At 44.7% G+C, this 16394-nt stretch overlaps 1 protein-coding gene across 14 annotated transcripts in view; it reads right to left on the bottom strand.

Moving 5' to 3' along the window:
• The window catches only part of CRPPA (CDP-L-ribitol pyrophosphorylase A), a 239402-nt gene that overhangs the window by 101310 nt on the left and 121698 nt on the right, over nucleotides 1–16394 (bottom strand). For 7 of the 14 annotated variants that reach the window (XR_016442294.1, XM_090046862.1, XM_090046863.1 and 4 more), the window contains 2 exons: nucleotides 15309–15401; nucleotides 14601–14693 (listed from right to left, as the gene is read on the bottom strand). The exons of 1 other annotated variant lie outside the window; for it this stretch is intronic. Coding sequence is in view for 12 of the 13 variants with exons in the window: in XM_090046862.1 (XP_089902988.1) it covers nucleotides 14601–14693; nucleotides 15309–15401 (186 nt within the window). In the remaining variant the exon portion in view is untranslated. Of the gene's footprint in view, nucleotides 1–5962; nucleotides 6619–14600; nucleotides 14694–15308; nucleotides 15402–16394 lie in introns of those variants that run through there. 6 more of the 14 variants (XM_090046865.1, XM_090046867.1, XM_090046864.1 and 3 more) reach the window with 6 other exon arrangements.

The following is a 16394-nucleotide window of genomic DNA, read 5'->3' as shown; positions in this document are numbered from 1 at the left end:
GTGATTATACTGGAGGGTCTGGCCAGGGCTGAGGTCTGGCTGCACTAGACACTAAAGGACCTCTGGAGGTCCCTGCCAGCCCCACTTCTCTGATTCCTCTCTCCCTCCCCCGCTTCACACCAGGCCCAGGGCCGGGGTCTGGCCATGCCCCTGCTCTCACTGCTTGAGCACCAAGCCGGAAAGGGAAGCCAGGCAGACGTCAGCTGGGGTCCCCTATGGGAGGGAGGGGGGATTAACCCCCACTTTCCCCTCAGGCTACTAGTCTCTGGCCACATACCCCGCTTCTGCCGCTGGGGCAGTGAGGGGGGCACTCTGAAGCCTGGTTTCCCACCCCAACCCTTTCTTAGCCAGCCAGAGCAGTGACAGTGCTTCAGCTAGGAAACACAGGGGTGCAGCCAACCCTGCTCTGCTGGAGAAGACAGCACAGCTCAGCCCATCCTGGGATGCTGGAGTCCAGTGTGTTAACTTAAATCAGGAAAAGGGTCTAGGACAGGAGTTCTGTAAAGCGGTTTGACCTAAGTCAGTTAAGTCTGATACTACATTCAACCAGGTTTATCTTAAACTAGTTTCAGCCATTTTGAAACTGGTTTATGTGCACTGAATTTCTGTTCTTTTACAGGTTTAAACCAGATTATGATCACTTAAACTGGTTTATGTGCAACTTCTGCCCCTAGCCTTGGAAAACAGGCACTTCTATGTGGAGCCAAATGGCCAGAAAAATGAATGGCACTCTGAAATGAAGGGCTTACCACAAGGCAGTGTGCTCCCCCCAATGATTAACAATCAGCCCTTCTTACCAAATGTCAGTGTTTCATTTGTGCTGACAAGCTCTGCATTATCACACAGCAGAATAACTTTGAGGACACAGAGAAATTGCTAGAGAGGGCACTGAATCAGATGTCAGATTATTACCTAAACAGTTATCTCAAACCCCAACCCTAGGAAAACTCAAGTCTGTGCTTTTCAACTGAGAAACTGGGATGCGGAATGACACCTAAATCTCATCTGGGGTGACCAGAGTCTTGAACATCAGATATACTCGGTTTACTTAGGAGTAACACTGGACCATACACTTAGTTATAAAAAGCACATATTAAATACCAAAGCCAAGGTCAACAAAACAACGTTCTGCATAAGTTCACAAATTCCAAGTGGGAAGCACATCCATCCACCCTCTGCACTACTGCCTTAGCACTTAGGTCAACTGGTCATAGAAGGAAATGAGATTGGTCAAACAAGACCTACCCGCAACAAACCCGTGCTGGCTGTCCCTTAGAATGTTAGCCTGGGCCAGTCCCTCAAGGATGGCCTCCTTAATAAACTTTTCTAAGATCTTCTCCAGGATAGAAGTCAGGCTAATGGGCCTCTAGTTAGCCAGATCCACTCTCCTCCCTTTCTTGAAGATCGGCACCACATCGGCCTTCTTCCAGTCTTCTGGCACTACACCAGAGCGCCAGGAGTTTTCAAAGATCCGTGCCAGGGGCTGGGCTATGACGCTTGCCAGCTCCTTGAGTACCCTGGGGTGCAGGTTGTCAGGGCAGGCTGACTTGAAGGTATCCAGCTTCCCAAGGTGTTCCTTCACAAGGTCAGCATTGATGGAGGGTAGGGGATTCCCCTCACCCAGATTTCCCTGTCCCATAGCAGGCATGGGCATCCCGTGTGACTGATGACAGACTGACGCAAAGTACCTATTTAATAGGTTGGCTTTTTCCTGGGCATCAGTTGTCAGTTGCCCCATCTGGTTTAGCAGGGGTCCAACATTGCCCTTGCTTTTCCTCCGGCTCCCCACATATCTGAAAAAGGACTTTTTGTTGTCCTTGATGCCTGAAGCTAGTTGGAGTTCAGTTGCAGCCTTGGCTTTCCTGGTTTGGTCCCTGCAGGACCGGACCAGCGCGGAGTAATCCTCCTTGGAGGTGAATCCCATCCTCCATCCTTTGTAGGCTTTCCTTTTTAGCCACAGTAGGTCCGCTAGGTCTCTGAAGGCACAGTCTGCTGTGCCTTCTTGCTGCCTTTCCTCCGTGTTGGAATAGATTTAGCTTGTGCATTGAGGATCGCTTCCTTGAGAAGCAACCACTCTTCTTGAACTCCCATCTCCCTGGGGTCATGGTCCCTGAGGGCCTGACCGACTAGCCTCTTGAGCTTGTCAAAGTTGGCTTTTCTGAAGTCAAGGACTTCTGTGTTGCTGACTGACTTGCCAGCTTTACAGCGGATGGTGAAGGTGATCAGCTCGTGGTCGCTGTCACCCAACTTCCCATCAATCACTAGGTTGCCGACTAGGTCGTCCCCCGTAGCCAGTACCAGGTCAAGCAGCGCTTTGCCTCTCATTGGCCCATAGACTTCTTGAGTCAGGTAGAGGTCATCCACGCACGAGAGAAAGCTTTGCGCCCGCTCAGATTTAGCTGAGTGATCTTCCCACGAGATGTCCGGGTAATTGAAGTCACCCATGACAACCAAGGTCCTGGAGCAAGCGGCCTCAGTCAGTTCCTGGGCGAACTCCTGGTCAAGCTCGGGACTTTGAGTGGGAGGTCTGTAATAGACTCCCACCGTTGTGTGCCCTGTGCCGAATTCCCCAAGAATTTTTACCCAGAGGGTCTCTAGCTGTCCATGCCGGTCGCCAACATCAGCTTGCAGGGACATGTAGCTTTCCTTCACATAGAGAGCTACACCCCCGCCCCTTTTGTCAACACGATCCCTCCTGTACAGGGTATAGCCCTCTATACCCGTGGTCCAGTCATGGGTGGAGTCCCACCAGGTCTCTGTTATCCCAATGACGTCATAATTCTTTGCACTGAGCAGGAGGATGAGCTCCTCCTGCTTGTTGCCCAGGCTCCTGGCATTAGTGTACAGGCAGGCAAGTGTGCCCTTAGGGGCTCTTGCCTTGCCCACAGATTGTGCCAGGGCTGGGGCAGGGGTGGGCTCCCTTAAGTGCCTTGGTCTGCTGGCTTTGCAAGGGTCGCTCAGCGGGCCAGCAGTGGCAGTAGTCCCCCCATCTCCCAGTGGGCTTAGTTTAAAGCCCGGTGGAGCAGGTCAGCCAGCCTGGCTGAGAAGAGCCTCCTCCCCAGGGGGGAGAGGTGGAGGCCATCTCTTCCCAGCAGCTTGCTGCCTCTCTGAATGTCCAAACATCCCTGCTTTGGCTTCTCCAGTAATTGCTGCTAAGGGCTTATTTTTTAATTGGCTTCTCTCTGCAGGTTTTTCTCAAGGTCACAGAGCATGAAGGGAAGGCAGGGGTGAGTAAAAAGGGGGTGTTTAGTTTACAGCCAAGACAAACAAGGTACTCAATATGTTCACTCTGAAGTATTTCATATGACTGAATACAACTCATCAGTAAAATGTGGTGACATGCAGACATAGGCCTGAAAGCTGCCTTAGTAAAATACTTAGCACAAGTAATGCCATTTTGTCTTGACATAACTAACTAAATACCACTAAAAGCAGCGCAAGTAGGTCACAGTTTAGAGTGACCTCTATAACCCAAAGTAGCAAAAAAGTTAAAAGAGGACGTGACAACAGTCCGCGACAGCAGAATACAAATAACAGCCTAAGTCTAACAGGAATGACTACTGTGAACAATAAAGACTTAAGGGAGGTAGGGAAGAGAACAACACAGGGGAAAAAAAACAACTATTCGAACCCCAGTGCAGTGATGGATGTCTGGCCAATTGAATTCACTGTATCTATTGGAAGGCTTGCATAGGAATATCTATATGGACTATTAAGGCTTACTTAAAAGTTAAGTGTTGCATTTAAAACCTCGCTTAAATATTAAACACATACGCAATGTCAATAAATTAGGATTTCAGACCAGAATAATCTGACCAATCATTTCATTTCCACTCACTCCACCCCTTAACTAAATTTAGGACAGCACAGACTTTTTCCAGGACACCATTTCAGTCTGCATGTATTTGCAATACGCAGGATCTGAAAAAAAAAAAACTACTTGCCTTCTCATTTATGTAGATATTCTGTATGTAGATCAAAATTAACAATGTGTGAGGACATGCACTTTTACTTTAAAAAATTCTAGCCCTATAGTTGTGATAATGATTTTTAATTTCCCTTTAGAAAGTTAACACAGGCATCAGGTTTTCTGAGCTTCAACACAGTTTCTGCTTGTCTGTTGCTCCTTAATATTTTATCACATAACAGGCTACAACTTATAAAGCTGCTGTCCAAGCTGTTATCCTACCTCTATTACCAAGCTAAAGCATCTCCCTGGAAAAATTATCAATAGGCAAAAAGCATAGGAGTGGAGATCTCTGTTTCCTCTCCCTTCTCTTATTCTCCTCTCTCTCTCTCTTTCCTCACAGCAGGGAAAAACTTTTCAGGCTTGAGGAGAATACCTTAAATAAAAGTACTAGCACTCTACACCTCACCAGCTAGCAGTCTTTTGTGGACTGGGCTCACCAGTAGGTTTAGCACAGCTAGTTGGTTCCTTTCTTTCAGGCTTGTCTTTCATATTTGCCTCAACCTAATAGTGTGCATAGTAATGTTTAATGCCTTGGCAATTGCTACTACAGTATCTGCCCTTGGCTACTGGGTTCTTGGATGGGGTACTTACTCAGAGCTCCATGCCCCTGGGGTTCTGTCCTCGAGTTGGCATTCAATAGTCTGATAGGATGGTAAGCAGCTTTATCTTTATTAGGAACAGGATTCGGCAACACACACACTCACACGTTGTGGGTAGAACAACAATAACCCACTACCAACAAACCACACCAACAGAGCATCAGAGGGAAAGACTGGAATGTTTCACTGCTGGCCCCTTAAAGGTACAATCCATATACCACATCCCCCTTCTTTACTCTGGGAGCTCCCTCTTCAGTACTTGAATGTTTGTCAGTAGCTACTTTAAATTAAAACATTTTGGGATTGTGAAGCCAGAGGTTGCTAGCACTTGGCTCACTGATGGGGTCTAGCCTTTACTGCTATCCCATTACACAGTCCTTGTACTTTACAGGCAACTTCACTACACGTCCACTCCTAGTTTGCGTGGTGCCACTGTGTGTCCCTGTGGATGCTGGCAGCTGGACAAAGTCAAATCAGAGAAGCAAAAATGCTGTCACCTGGGCAGACCCTGAGCACTGGAGCCCTAAGGACATAGTTACACCTGCTGCCCTGGATCCAGAAGGCATTGGGTGGGGAAGAGTCTTGAACCTTGAGGTGGATTATTAACTCTAAGATGTCCTTGAGCAGTGGAACTTCCAGAGGAAAAGGAGTGGATGTGAACCCAATTGAGACATATAACAATGGGTATGAGTGGGACATTGGAGTAGGGAATCTCATCATTGACCCAAATGCTGACTTGGAGAAGGATCAGTAGAAATTGCAGATGTCAGATTTCAAAGAGGTGGGGCTACCAGCGTGGTGAGGCCCAATGCTGTAGCCATGTTGCCAGATAACATCAAGTTTGTGACCCCAGTATCAGGCCCACAAGCCAAGGAGGGCAAGTTCAAATCTAAGAGTGCCAAGGACAGTGGCAAACCTGTCCCAGTGAGGGGACCAGTAGCAAGAAGGAGGTTCAGGGATGCTCTGGGGATGGCGCAAACTCTGGTAGCTTGGTGGCTGCCATCACGCCAAAGGGCTCAGAGATATCGGCCAAGGCATCTCGTAGAGTGGCCGGCTCCAAGAAGTAAAAGGAGGGCAGCTCATCTAAGAGCAAGAAGGAAAAAAGTGAGGGGGCGGGGGCTCCAATGGAGAAGGAGCCTAGTGTGCTCCAGCCTCTCACTCTGGCTGTGAGGGTGGGACGGTATGATGGGGGCCAGGCGGCAGAACCTGCTGCCGTTGAGCAGCTTGGGAGTATAGCTGTTGACACAGGAGCAGCACTCAATCCCTTGGGAGTTAAACCAGAGACCAGTGGGATGGTAAACAGCTTTATTTATATTAGGAACAGGGTTCAGCAATACACACACTCACAGCTTACGGGGAGAACAACAACAACCCACCACCACCAAACACACCCATGTTACACACATAGACTTTTTGCCTATTGCTTTTAATATTTTGCTTCTTAACACATATCAAAGACGATAAAAAGTCCTTTTTTAGATATGTGGGGAACCAGAGTAAAAGCAAGAATAACACTGGACCCCTGCTAAACCATATGGGACAGCTGACAGCTAGGAAAAAGCCAACCTGCTTAATAGGTATTTTGCATCAGTTTTTCACCAGCCCCAAGGGACAGCCCTGCTCAATACGGTATGGAATGACCAGGGTGAGGGAGAATTGTTACCCTACATCAATGTAAACCATGACACCTTCAAGTCAGCTGGCCCAGACAGGTTCCACCCCAAGGTACTTAAGGAGCTGGCACGCATCATAGCTCAGCCACTGGCATGGATCTTCAAGAACTCATAGCACTCAGGTGAAGTGCCCAAAGACTGGAAGAAGGCCAATATGGTGCCTATCTTCAAGAAAAGGAGGAGAGTAGATCTGGGGACCCACAGGCCTATCAGCCTGACATCTATCCCAGGGAAGATCTTGGAAAAAATTATCAAAGAAATCATTCTTGACAAACTGGCTGATGTCAACATCCTGAGGGATAGCCAGCACAGATTTGTTGAGAGTAGGTTTTGCCTGACCAATCTCGTCTCCTTCTATGACCGGGGGACATATCACCTAGACAAGGAAGAAGAGACTGACATTATATATCTTGATTTTTAAAAAGCCTTTGATCTGGTGTCCCGTGATCCTCTCATGGAAAAACTGGCCAATCGCGGCCTTGGCTGTATCAGAGCCTGATGACTAGGGAATTGGCTCCAAGGTTGGACCCAGAGAGTGGCAGTCAATGGAAGTTCATCATCGTGGTGCACTGTGACCAGTGGGGTCCCCCAAGGCTCCGTCCTTAGGCTTATACTCTTTAACATCTTTATTAATGATGTGGACACTGGTGTCAGAAGCAGACTGGCCAAGTTTGCCAATGACACCAAACCTTGGAGTAAAGCGTCCACACCTAAGGACAGGATGGTGACCCAGGCTGACTTAGATAGGCTCAGAAAATGGGTGGATGAAAAGTTGATTGCGTTCAACACCGAAAAATGCAAGGTACTGCACCTTGGGGAAAAAAATCCCGTAGCACGCTTATAGGCTCGGCAGTGCTATGCTTGCTATGCCAATGCAATGCTGCAGCTGGTAAAGCGAGCAAAACTCTGGCTTGCATCCATAGATGCTTCTCTAGCAAATCCCAGGATGCCATCCTCGTGCTGTACTCGGCTTCGGTGAGGCCACAGCTGGAGTACTGCATCTAATTCTGGGCTCCACAATCTTAAAAAGACATGGAGAAGCTTGAGAGAGTCCAGAGGAGAGCCTCTGATGCACATGATCAGAGGGCAGGATAATAGGCCATGGGACTCTTCAGCCTGGAAAAGCGCAGGCTTAGGGGGAACCCGGTGGCTGTCTGTAAGTACATCAAGGGTGTACAACAGGATCTGGGGGAACACCTGTTCACCAGAGCACCCCAAGTGATGACAAGGTCAAACAGTCACAAACTCCTCCAAGACCATTTGAGGCTGGACATAAGGAAGAACTTCTTTACTGTCCGAGCCCCCAAGGCCTGGAACAGACTGCCTCCAGAGGTAGTGCAAGCGCCTGCTCTGGACTCCGTTAAATGTCCAAATGTCTCTTATCTTGCTGGGATCCTTTTATCCCAGCTGACTTTCTACCCCTTAAGCAGGGAGCTGGACACAATGATCCCTCAAGGTCCCTTCCAGCCCTAATGTCTATGAAATCTTATGCATTTCTTGAGTTTTGCACCGCCTTAAGAAAATCCATTTTGTATTGCTCTGTAGCTTGACATAAGTGTTCGACCTTTGTATGCTGTATGTGTGAAAGAAGGGGTGAGAGTGTGTCTGTGGAAAAGGAAAACATCAGCTGGTGACTGGCTGAAGAATGCAGACAGATAAAAGACCAAAACAAGAAGAATCAGCCCCAGAACAGCAAGAGAACAGCAGCCATCGACCTTCAAGGAAGAACACAGAGATAACACAGCAAAAGCCCAGAGGACTGGGTGAGTTGACAAGGCTATAAAAGATGGAGCAAGATATATCAATTTTGGGTCTTGTTCTGTATGTCATCCTAGAACATTGGTTTGTCTGACAAGATGGATAGGCAGGAGCCCGGCTGGCCACCGAGTTGATCTGAGTATTGATAAGACTGGTAATGTATACCAGTGCAGAACAGAAATTGGGGTATGAATGTGGTATGTATTTGTGTATTAAGCGCTTAATCAATAAACATGGCATCTTGCCTTATCCTCCCTTATAAGGTCTTGCTCGTGATTTGAGCAATTAGCAATTTGTGTAACACCCACAGGTCATCGGAATGTTTCACTGCTGGCCCCTTGAAGGTAGATTCCATATACCACAACTACTGCTTTTTTTTTTTTGAAAGGTCAGTGGAAATAAAAAATATTAACTGGTATCTGCATATGGGGTATGGGCATGGAATGTGAAGGATAACAAGATCCGCCAATTTAAATTGTAGTGCAAACTAGGTTTGTTTGTTTTGTTTTATTTTTATAGACAAAGGTAACTGCATACCCCAAGGTAAGGGCCCAATTAACTGCTGAAAAAAGTTTGAATCATTTGGCATGATCAAAACATGATGCAACTAAATCATCAACTCATTCATAAGTTTCTTCACATAATACTTTAAATATGAAACAACAAAGCAAGATGGCTCAATGGTGTTATAACACTAATGTTGTTTAGGATCATAGGAAAGTAGGGAAATAGAGGACCTCATGAGGTCATCCAGTCCAGCCCCTGCTTAAGGCAAGATCAACCCTGATTAAACAAGCCCAGCCTATTTAACCTGCTTTTGAAAATTTCCAGCGATGGAGACTCCATAAAACATTCTAGGTAGCCTGTTCTAAGGCTTTTACACCTTCATAGAAAGAACATTCTTCCTAACATCCAACCTCAGTTTTCTTTGCTGCAATTTGAGACCATTGGGCCTAGACCCATTGCTACAACCACAAAGAAAAGGTTATCTTTATCCTCTTCTATCATACTTCAGGTATTTCAAAACTGGTAAGCCTCTCTGATGAAGGCTGAAATAAAATTAATACTCATCTACATATAATCTTCTAAGTCCATTAGAATTTAATAAGGATGAAACCCCGACAGTTATATAGAAATTGTTTTAAAGACTACAAAATTTAATAGAAAAATATGCTCGCTCTATAGGCTGTTTAAACCATGCTGTAGAATTCTGTAACACAAGATACAATTTGTCAAATTCTACTGACTTTCCATAAGGCTTTTTCAAAGTAAGTTATGTATTTTTTCTAGCACTCTTCTGACTGAATGAACACAACCATCTAATACATTTTGTTGGAGCCAATGGTCAAAAGATTCTTAAAAAACTGTGCCTAAAAAAAAACCCTTTTGATGCCCTGTGTGCCTGCCAGAAGCTGTCAACATGTGTCCCAACACACGCAATCAAATCAAGTGGAGAGTAAATGCCACTTAGCATAATTTTTTTAAAGCACAGCCTTTCCAGTATTTGTAGGTACATACAGCATAGGTTTGTGGAAAAGCAGTTTACTATTTTTTTTGCTGTGCTTTCTCAGAATACCATTTTCAAACATTTTAAGTGAGTTAAATATACACATATTTTACAAATATTAGCTATGAAAGTACTTACTGACAATTTACAAATACATTTTAAAATTTCTTTTGAGAAACTTGAGTCAAGGTAATGTGCAGCTAAAAAATTTCATCTTGCTTCAACAGAAGTTACATGCAAGTAAAAAGGGTGTTAAAAGAAAGAATGTTTAGCAGCCTTAATATTCAATACTTAATATTTCACACATTTGGCATTTGGTACTGACGGACTACACAGATTGTTGGGTACAAAACAGTAAAATACACTAATGAATTTGGCTTGTTATATTTAGCCCCCAAATACTAAAAGAAAAAAAGAACACACACAAAGCCAATTCCCTCAGTGTTCAGATTATTTTTACATGTCCAAGAAAAAGTGCTGAGAAATCAGTAGTGGGGAGAGGAGAACTTTCTAGTCATACAAAAAGATGAAAAAGCTGGCCTGAGCTGAAAGAAAAACATTAATGCAAATCTTTCTGTATGAGAACTGAGGTGCTGTGCTACTTCTCCTTGTTTACATCTTTCCAGCTCCACTGCAAGGAACAGGTTTACTTTGGAAATCAAAAAAGGAAAATGTTCACCCATTAAACAGCATCTAAAAACAATACTGACCAATTTTGCTATCCTCAACATATTCTGAGTTTTGCGTTTTATAAATGTGAAAAAATTTAAATGTCCTCTTGTAAATGAAAAGACCAGTGTCTTAACAGAATGTTTTTATAACAAGACAGTCAGGTGCTATTTGTTAAATGGTATGATTTTTTAATGAAAATTTAAATGGAGGAGAATCCCACCATAGTAGCCATTATGTGAGAGAACATCCAATGCTGAGTTTAATTAAAGACTGCTGAAAGAAATTTCTATCCCCCAGCTATACCATCTGTAGGGAATTTTAGGAATCGGAAGTTTAAGGAACTTAAATAGTTCCCAGTAATTAATATGAGACAATGATTTGTTTAGCTAACTCTTCTGTCATTTAAAACATACTTTCAGCCCACTTTCTGTTTTATGTTTCTTGTATTTCTGAAAAATAATGTGGAAGTTCCATAAATCCAAATTATTGATTTGTAACAAGATAAAATTCCATACAAAAACTTTTATGCAACCCTGTTTTTGCCTGTATACCAGGTCTTTTGGTTGTTAAGACATTTTGAGAGAACTTTTTTATGTATCAAAAATATATGCTGTGCATAAGTAATGTTTCTTCATTACATTATTAAAGGCCATATTGAAACTATTTAGGCCAGGAATACTTGGAATGCACTGTAAAGATTTGTTTGACAGACAAACCCCTTCTTGCAATATAAAAACATGTGTATTGCTACACATGGGGCACGTCTACATGAGATGCTTAACTTTGCATTAGCACAGTTTACTGCACAGTAAGCATGTAAGTTTATTCATACACATGCTTACTACACATTAAACCTCCCTAATCCTAAGTAAATTTGCTACCTGCAAATGCAAGTAGCAAACTTACTCGAGATTAGTAATGGTGCAGTAGTGCTCATGTTGACGTTTGACCAGGGGCAAAATCTGATCTTGGTCAGCCGTCCACAATGGGGTGGGCAATGGGGCTGGCAATGGGGTGGGAGATAGCTCCTTGACTCTGGGAGCTACCTGGGAGCAGGGAGCTCCAAGAACCCTGCTCTGAGAATACAATAGGGAGCATGGGGCTGGGAGACCCTTATCCCCCAGCACTGGCTCCACAACTACAAGGCCAGTGCTGGGAGATACTTATCTCCCAGCCTGAGCTCCGTGGTCGTGGGGCTTGGTCTGGGAGATAAGGGTTTCCCAGCTCAAGCTCTGTGATTGTGGAGCTCTGGCTGGGAGGTAAGGAACTGCTAGCACAAGACCCACGGTCACAGAGCTGGCACTGGGAGATAAGGGTCTCTTAGCACTGGCCCCATGACCACAAACCTCAGGTTGGGAGACTCTTATCTCTCAGCACCAGCCAGGCAGTCATGGAACCAGTGCTGGGAGCTTCCTGCTGACGGGACAGGGGAGCCTGTTCCCCACCCAGCTCTGCAAGCACAGAACTGGGGGTGGGAAACAGACTGGGGAGCTTGTTCCCTGCTCAGCTTCACAGTCACAGAGTTGGGAGGGGAACAAACCCCCCAGCCAATTCCTCCCACCCCAGTTCTATGCTCATTGCTTATGGAGCCCCCCAGTCTGTTCCTCCTCATCTCTGTGCTTATGGAGCTAAGTGAGGAACAAGCTGTCCAGACTCTGCCCCACATGCAGGGCAGGGGCTGGGAACTGTCCTAGTCAGTAACAGGTCCCAGCCCTATGCCTCAATTGGGTGATCAAGGCACACAGCTTGGAAAGAGCTGCAGAGGTAGGATACGTCCTAGCCCCCTGCTCCTATCTGCTGGTGCAGCAGCTAGCAGCAAGACTGGCTGCTAGTTGCCCCACCGGCAGATCAGGGCAGAAGGCTGGGATCTGTCCCTCCCCTGTAGCTCTTTCCAAGTCCCCTGCCCCTGATTGGGGAGAAAGGGTCAGGAGCTCCATGCTTCCGAGGCAGGGGGACATTGTCCTCACCCTAGCAACAGGAAGTCCCTCAGGGCCAAGAGACAGCTGTCTCCTGGCCTGGTGCTCCCTGCCAGGCCCTGGGCCAGCACCCGGAGCAAGCCTGGAGCTCCCCCACAGTGGCAGCAGGGGCCCATTACAGGGCTGCAGGACACTTGGTGCAAAGAACAGCAAATCTGCTCCCTAATCCCTGCATGTATAGATGCCTACCCAAAACCACTTACTACAGAGTACAGTTAGGCTGAAGTAAATGAATGTGTAGACATAACCATACAGTATTTAATTTACCTTACTCTTCTGATACGATATTAACAGTTCTGTGTTTAGGAATCTGGCATTGGTGGGAAGTACAGAGAAAATTGGGAGATTGGGTTATCAAAGCCAGTGGTGTGCCTCAGGGCAATATTAGGATCCATGGATTTTGAAGAAAAATTTTGATGGAACTTTCCCCAGTGATTTCTTCTAAGGTATTTAGGTATCATGCAACATTAACATGAATGAAGTAATGGAATATTTTATAACAGCTATGATAAGCCTTTAGTCCAGGGGCAGGCAAAGTCCACCAAGCAGGCCAGATCAGGCCCACAGTGGAGTCCATTTTTCAGCAGCCACTGCTGGCGTCATTGCAGCCAGTTGCCACGAAGACCCCTGGAGCAGTGGGGTTGTGAGTGTGTGGGGCCATGGTTTCCATGGAGATGGGCCCGAGCAGTGCTGATAGGGCACACAGCTGGACATGGAGCTGCTCCAGGGCCGGGGGGGGGATCCTGTGGTCATGAGAGTGTGGGCTAGGGCCAAGGCACAGCTGCAATCTGCTATCCACATACCCTGGGCAGAGGTATGCAGGCAATGGATTGTGGTTCTGCTCCAGCTCCAGACCACGCTGTCACCACCACAAAATCTCAGCCCTGGCCCCAGAGCAACTCCCCACCCAAACATACATCCTGCTAGCACTCTCCAGTTGGTCTCCATGGAAACCCTGGCCCTGTGCTGTTATGGCCCCACCACTCCTGGGATCTATGGAAACAAGCCACAGCAACATGGGCAGGGGCTGCTGGAAATGGAATCTGGTCACTGGCCAGATCCACCATTTTGCATTATACATTTGCAAAAAGAAACAATTTAATACACACACCTTCCAACAGAATGCAGGAACTCTTTTCATATCTGATGCAAAAGTACAGTGTTATCTTTTGATTATTTGTTCTATACTTGTCCATCAATCATAGTTCTCCCAGGGTTTTGTGTGTGCAGGAAATGATTAAATTGATTCTTGGAGGAATAATGCAAACAATATTCTTGTTTCACAGAAAAAGTACTTGTTACCACATTTCTAAAAAGTTTGCTAAATCTTCTATGAAAGTCCAGCAATATTGGTTGAGGGAGTAAGGAGGTCTGGATTTCATCTAATGTTCATTAAGCTGAAGAAGCCAGTGTAAGCTTGAGCATAGAACACATGTGGAGTTCCTCAAAAATATACTCAAGCATAGAAAGGCCAACTTCAAATGAAGAGCTAAATTCTCAGTTGGGTACAGTCAGTATTCAGAGTCGTTCAATGCATGCATAGAGCAAGATGGCTCAATTGTGGATGTAATACTTTAGAAATAAAAAAAACCTAATTAATCATCATAGCAACACCTTGGATATTGCCAACAGAGTTTTTTTTAATGACAATCTGCAAGCTTTTTACTGACAAAACGTTTTACTGACATATGTTTTTAGTAATATCATGTTTTTTATAATATATATGTAACCCTTCTACTAGAGCCTGGATAGCAGTAACAAGGGCTGTGTTTAAATGTAGGAGTTTATACCAACCATAGTAAAAGTTTGGTTCTCAGTAAAAAGTTTGCAGATTGTCAGTAAAAAAACAAACAAACAAAAAAAACTATCTTGGGTTGTCAACCCTGCTAAACTACAGCAAAGGTTTTCACTATGCTGCGCATACCTCAGGGATCCCCTACTCACCCCCATACCCTGATACTCCTGACATCATTCCAAACTATGCTTCCCCCACCCCAGTTCACCCCCTAGTTCATCCTGGCAAAGACCCCAACCTGCTGCCTCTCCCCACTCTCAGGCCCGCAACTCCATCTCAGCCACACCACCCTCTCCCTGTCCTGTCTATACATTCCCTCATATCTTTATGGAAGCTGAAGTATCACCAGCATGAATGGAGCATAATAAAACAGAAAGAAATATAAACTGTAATCAGGACTAGAAAGACTGAAACCTTAGAGAAGAGAAAGTAAATTTTCTTTCAACTAATTTGCCTTTTGTCAGCCTCAACTTAATTACTGGCTGCATTCAGCGTGGACTGCTGGATGCAGACTCATCATCAACTCATTTCCAGTTCAGCTTTTGAAAAGTCTGTTCAGATACAAGATTTTCTCACCTGAAATATTTTGTAAAATGCTAAAAACATTTTATTAAATGTTTATTACATTAAGCTTTTAGGAATTATCATACCAAAATGAGAACAACTGGATACAAGGTAGAAATATTTGCATTTTCAAGGATATCCACCAGTTGTTGTGTTTCTTGAAAGGCAGATTTGTTAACCTAAGTGAAAACAAATATCTAAAGTTACCAAAAGAAAATAAAACAATTATTCATTCACTACAATGTAGTATTTTTTTTTATCTTACGAAAAAGGATGCAGTGTGTTCTGTTGAATACTACTTCTTTCTTTTTTGTTACACAAATACAAAATCAGAATCTAAACATATGGTATATATTGTTCAGTGTAAGCCTCCCTGATCCCACAAAGATTCCTAGCTGGATATCTGATGTAATGGATTTGTTAGAACTAGCAAGTGGCAGGTAAGACATGCCAGGTTTGATGCCTTATGAATGCCAAGTTTGATTCAGCCAAGCTCATCTCTCTATATATGAAACCATTGTAGTCCATTGTAATGGACTACAATCTCTGGGAGAAGATGTGTCAAATGGATTTTCAAGAACTCAAGAACCAGGTACTTGTGAACAGAGTGCATGTAAGGATGGGCAAGAGGAGGGCTGACATGCAATTATCAATGTGTGAGAAGTCTAGAAATGGAAATGCCATGAGGTAACCTGTTCAAAGAACTGTTAATTATTCAAATACTTTATTATCATTTACCACAAAAAAAAATCAATGGCAAACCTTAAAGTAATATATTCTTGCATAATACTTACACGTATACAAATAAAATTGAAGCATTGTCCTAAAATGATGTTCTGCATATAATTATCATCTTTGTATAGAGATACTGATATACGTCTAACCTGCTAAAAAAGCATATGGGTATTACATTACTATACATATTCAGAATGGTGTTATTTTCCATGTTCAAAAGCCTCCAAAGCTGTTGTATATATGTTCAAACTACTGGCTTAAAAATAGCAATTAACATTCTAAACACAAGAATCAAAACACTCCCTGCCACTTAAATGAGACAACAGAACAATGTTTGACTATACAGCTACAAAACATGTAGAAGATGAAGAAAACCTGGACCAGGGTTGCCAAATGTCTGAAAATTTATGAACAGTCAGTAAAAAGTCAATCAGAAAATGCTTCTCCATGGAGCAGGGGCAGGCAAAATAGGGCCCATGGGCTGGATTCAGCCTGCCAGGCCATTCTATCTGACCACAGGGCCCCTAAAAAATTTAGAAAATTAGTATTTATCTGGTCCTGGCTGCCTGCCAAAGATGACAAGAGCCAGGGGCAGTAGAACGCAGGGGAAACCAGCAGTAAGACTGAGCAGCCTAGTTCTGCCCCACCCTGGCCATTTTCCTGTATTCCTACCCCTGTGCTGCTCCGGCACCATGTGGCTCTCGGCTGCATTGCTGGACTGTGGGAGCAGGGGAACATGCCGGTGCACGCGCGTGCGTGCGTGTGTAAGGTGAGTCCCACATGCAAACCACACCATACACATGTACCCCCCCTTCACACTGCCATACACGTGGACCCCCACATCCATATCCCTCATACACCCCAGCCACCCTTCCCCCCACATCCCCCACAAACCCCATACACACACACACCTGTCACCCCACACCCATGCCCCCAACTTATTCCACCCCCACAGATATCCACACCCTCCCCCAGACCCACAGTCCCCCACAATATACAAGAGCAAGACTTCATTTTAAGTTATTATATACAATCACCTCTATGTGCGCCATACAAATGCATCTAAGCAAGGACAAAAATATTTTTGAAATCAAATTAGTGAATGTTTTAGATGTTTGCTTTTTAGAATATAAGTTGGTATTTTT

Source organism: Crocodylus siamensis, chromosome 5 (genome assembly GCF_052110815.1).
Source record: "Crocodylus siamensis isolate JL-2025a chromosome 5, ASM5211081v1, whole genome shotgun sequence".
NCBI classification, from domain to species: domain Eukaryota; kingdom Metazoa; phylum Chordata; order Crocodylia; family Crocodylidae; genus Crocodylus; species Crocodylus siamensis.
The sequence above is the reverse complement of the archived record's forward strand: the minus strand, read 5'-3'. Positions and strand labels throughout refer to the sequence as shown.